The sequence below is a fragment of the Melanostigma gelatinosum genome (assembly GCF_949748355.1).
Source record: "Melanostigma gelatinosum genome assembly, chromosome: 16".
Taxonomy (NCBI): Eukaryota; Metazoa; Chordata; class Actinopteri; order Perciformes; family Zoarcidae; genus Melanostigma; species Melanostigma gelatinosum.
The window spans coordinates 20,398,067-20,403,031 of record NC_136649.1 but is presented as its reverse complement, the minus strand read 5'-3'; the positions used below and the strand labels follow the sequence as shown (position 1 = coordinate 20,403,031).

Genomic DNA, 4,965 nt, shown 5'->3' with positions numbered 1-4,965 from the left:
TTGTTCTCTGGATTACACCAATCAGTTCACAAACAACAACGTGAAGCCTCGATAACAAAGGCTCGCTATAGCCTCATACCCGCACTTCAGTGTCCTCATTATTCTGAGGAATTAGCCGGAACATTTGGACTAATTACCGCTAATTGGCCATACAGCCGTGTGCCAGAACAGGGGAAAGGTACTGATTTAGATGATTAAGAATATCTTGTGAAATTAATTAAGGCAGGGATAAGCAAAATGTACCTTGGATGCAAAAACATGCTGTGATTTTAATTGCTGCGATTATATGGCATGTGAATCATGCGCCTGCACCTCGGCTATCATCCAAACAATTTATTTCAACTGTAATATTTAGCCTCGGACTATATACTAACATTGCTTCATCAAAGTAAGTGTGCACCTCTATGCAGCGTGCACATACTATCCTGCAATGACGTGCAGGCAGCCGTGAAATATGGAACTGTAGCCGATGATCCGCGTGACAAACTGTCCGTGATCCGCATGTCACCGCAGCAATGGAGCTTTCCACTGAGTCTGGCTGCAGTGTGACAGCTTGTTGCTGAGGGTGCATCAGCAATCATTTGAGTTTTTAAGAAAAATCTGTGAAGAAAAACAGTTAAAAAAATCTAGAAATGAACCACCATCTTTAGTCTCAGTGGAATAAAACTGAACACAACATTTCACGTTTTTATGTCTGCCACCAGAAGACGCTGTGCTTCTTTAATTCCTTTAACTAGATATTGGCACGAGCTGCAGGCGCAGACCTCTTCTGCTCGGAGCTGCTGCTGCTGCGTGACACGTTAGACCTGCTGGCGAGAACTTTACAAAACCGAAACTATTACTGATAATACTTGGTTTGTTGTTTTGTTGTAGCCTCAGGTTCAGCTCCGGTATGATCCTGACATCTACAGATTGTGTAAGTTAGAAGTTATTGTGTCAATTTCAATTCTTCACTGCTTATTTTCTAACGTATAGTATGTTTGATAATTTCGTGCCTAAAATGCAGCAGACAGGATACACTGTACAGCCGAATATTAACAACAACCAAATTGTACTTTATTGCTTAACGTTGAAATATTGCCAAACTTAAAATGATTACTTATTTCTGCTTATGAAAAATAATCGTATGCACATCTTTAAAACGAAGGAAAACTAGTAATATCAATTAGCAATACAATTCAATACAAATATAAGAAGAAGAAAGAATTGCTTTTAGAGTAAGTACTCATGTTTGGTTCAAAGAAAATTGTACTTGAATGAGAAAATGAAATGAAAAAAATAAAAGAATGGCAGAAACGTCACCTTGCGTAAAAGTGGACTTTGGCTCTGAAGCAAAGCCCTCAGAATACAATTTCTTGACTTCAAAGCTGGTTGGATGAAGCCAAAATCTTGTATGTGCTCCATGTGTAAAATTTTTGAAATGAGATATGATTGAGTGAACCTGTTATGGCTCCTTGAGCAATAAGGCAAGATGCTACTGAGGGCTACCTGGCGTTGTGCTGTATGAGAGTATACTTGAACACCGTTAACTTCACATGAGAGCCTCTCCTCCTCCAGACTCGATTTTGTTTTTTCACCGGGTCTTTTCGACGAGTGTGTGCATCTGAATATAGGTAACACGCTGTTTGCGTCCAATGATATCAAAAGAAGAAAGAAAAAAACCGAGGGGGGTTAATCATTTACGCAGCCACTTAACACGCGGATGTGTATTTATTTACTTATCAGTATCAGTCAATTTCGCTCCGCGCAAGTGCACTTTTGCATGTCTGAGTACGATAAGGCATAACACAAACAATCCTGCAATCACTGGAGGCCTCTCGTGGCCATTAAAAGTCAGTAGTTCAACTGAGGAGTGGTTCTCCAACTCTCAAGTCCATATAGACCTCCTTTCATCAAGAGGCCCTCGTAAACATCACTACAGTTAATAAAGTGTATTGTGGTCAGTACGGTCCCAAGGTGCAGCGGTGTGTTTATCAGCGACAGCAACAAGTCGCAGACTCCAAATGCAGCAGCCGCAGCGCGGCTGGACGCCGCGTGCAGCGCGCGGGGACGAGACATTTATGATCATGTACAGCGCTTATGTTATTGTCAGTGGGAGGGGAGCACATGTCTTGTAAGCGAAATTGCGCTCGACGAAAGGAGGCTAGAGCTGTTTTGTATTGTTGCCGATGCCCCGCCTCTGATGGTAGCCTTAAACCTGGCACCCAGCTAAAACAAACCAAAGCCAGCACCGAGCTCCCACTCAATCCAATTAAGGCGGACTTGAGGCGCTCTCCTACGTCTTCATCTACCAGGATCGACGTTGAGACAACAGGAACCAGAGGGGCTTTGGCCAAAAAAAAAAAAAAACGAAGCAGAAGAGAAGAGAAGGAGAGATTGCCTTGCCTTCTAATTTCTCTCTCCAGCCCCAGAACAATGTCGATGAGCCCTAAGCATACGACTCCTTTTTCTGTTTCCGATATCTTGAGTCCCCTCGAGGAGAGCTATAAGAAAGTAAGTATGGAGAATAACAACTTGGGGGCACCTCTCACTTCTTACCGGCAGCCGCAGGTCTCTCAGGCGGCGATGCAGCAGCACCACATGGGCCACAATGGGACTGTGTCTGCGGCTTACCACATGACTGCGGCAGGTGTTTCTCAGCTGTCACACTCGGCCATGGGGGGCTACTGTAACGGCAACCTGGGAAACATGGGCGACCTGACGTACCAGGACGGCATGAGGGGCAGCACCACGGCCACCGGCTGGTACGGAGCCAACCCGGACCCGCGCTTCTCCACCAGTGAGTACAGCCTGCACCTGTACTTTGACTGCAGCTTTGAGTTGTGTTGAGAAAATGCTGAAAAGCAGTTTTTGTGTACATGCTCCGGGGTTATACTGTATTGTAGTGACTTTTTCTGCGCGCCATAGTGTGCACTGCTCTATTTCACCTATAGCTTTTGATTTTATTATGAGGGAGGGCAAAGATAAAGCTAAACGCATGCATGCATTGCATCCAAACGTCCGAAAACAAAGTCTCACAATAAGGATCCTTAGTGCCGAAAATGTGCTCATTTAATGTTGACTATATGATCACATTAAACCAAAAACAATCTGCTGCCAGTGAGCTTTCGCAATTTGTGGGCAGAGATTTAGTTTTTAGAGTTGATAATGTATGAAATGGACTTTGACACGCATTAGTTGTTTTTTTTACTATATTGAGTCATGGAAATAAATATCAGGGCTGTAGTTGCATAAGTGCCACATGTAAAAATCAACTCAAATGTTTTATGCCTAAAAACTGAATTATTTTATGCATCATTGTTGCTCGTAAAATTTGCAGTTTTATAGTATGAATGATATGTTTTTTCCCCCCAACAGTTTCTCGCTTCATGGGCTCGTCGTCGGGCATGAATATGGGCAGCATGGGCAGCCTCAGCTCCCTGGCAGACGTGGGTAAAGGCATGGGCTCCCTGTCCAGCACCCCGAGGAGAAAGAGACGGGTGCTGTTCTCCCAGGCGCAGGTCTACGAGCTGGAGCGACGCTTCAAGCAGCAGAAGTACCTGTCGGCACCGGAGAGGGAACACCTGGCAAGTATGATCCACCTCACCCCGACCCAGGTGAAAATCTGGTTTCAGAACCACCGGTATAAGATGAAGAGGCAGGCTAAAGACAAAGTGTCCCAGCAGCAGATGCAGCAGGACAGCGGCTCCTGCCAGCAGCAGCAGCAATCCCCGCGGAGGGTGGCCGTGCCGGTGCTGGTGAAGGACGGCAAGCCGTGTCAAGGCAGCGGCCACACGCCCACATCCTCCGCACAGACCCTCCACCAGCAAGGGGGCAATGTCATGATCATGTCCAACAACACCTCCGGCCTCGGGCAGCACCAGAGCCAGCAGGTGGGAAGCACGGGTCACTCTCCAGATTTGGCGCCGCACTCCTCCAGTCCGCCGTCCCTGCAGAGCCAAGTGGCCGGCCTCTCTCACCTCAATTCCCCCGGTGCAGAGTACGGCTCAGCCCTGCAGTGTTCAGCCCTGTTATACGGCAGGACGTGGTGACAAGAGGCGCAGGCTATTTAAACCGATTCTTATGTTTAAAGAAGAAGAAAAAAAAGACATATTTTTACTGTAAATGTGCGCATCTGAACAAGAGCCGAGTGACGTCGGCAACGCTCTTCTTGAATTTTCACCTTTTTGGAAGGAGGTGTGACTTATATGGAAGGAAGGAAGGGCACAAACACTTTTGACCATAAAACTGCGGAAGTTTTGGGATTTATTTATGTAAATTATATTGAGACAAAAGACGAATCAGCAGATAGGCCGCAGTAGTTCGGGGAAAGTGAACCTGAACAGGGAAACTGTTGTATATGGATGCTGTTATATTCCCCCTCACAAACACACGTGACTCTGATTTATATAGAATTTAATGTAAGCCGTAGATCTAGCTTGTATATTTCTGTAAAAGGTTTGAATTTTAGCGATCTGTTGTACAAAGTTTTTGACGCTATTGCCGGTTTGTTGTCGTTTCATTGGTATTTGTACGTTTTATTTCTTTGTAACTTAAATAGATATTTGACTTACTACAAAACAGTCCTATTAATAAATTATGGAAACAAGAAAGTTAAGCTTTTTTTGTGAAATATGTCAACATATGCGGTGTTAAATTGCGGAAATATTCCTTTTGGGAAACAGTCAGTAGAGCAAAAATGAAACCAGTAGCCCACAGTCTTGTTATTATTATTATTATTATTATTATTAATATTTATTATTATTATTTGCTCGTTTTCTACAATAGGTGGTTTCGTTATTTCTCAAATAAATCTATTCATTATTGTGAGAAAATAAATCCAGACATCCATGTCGTTAAATAGGTTCATTTTTGGCAAACTGACAGGACTAAATACTTTATCAACACTCGGGCTCTTATTCTGACATGACAATTAAATGCCGGAGCCTTTCTTCTTTATTCTGTGACAAATCACACCGGCTCTGG

At 44.1% G+C, this 4,965-nt stretch overlaps 1 protein-coding gene across 1 annotated transcript; it reads left to right on the top strand.

Moving 5' to 3' along the window:
* Positions 1-2,415: 2,415 nt before the first annotated feature.
* Positions 2,416-4,031, top strand: nkx2.1 (NK2 homeobox 1; the record flags this gene model as incomplete). Its single annotated transcript, XM_079285951.1, has 2 exons — positions 2,416-2,779; positions 3,358-4,031. The coding sequence occupies 2 exons, from the start codon at positions 2,416-2,418 to the stop codon at positions 4,029-4,031; spliced, it is 1,038 nt and encodes a 345-aa protein (XP_079142077.1).
* Between the last annotated feature and the right edge of the window lie 934 nt (positions 4,032-4,965).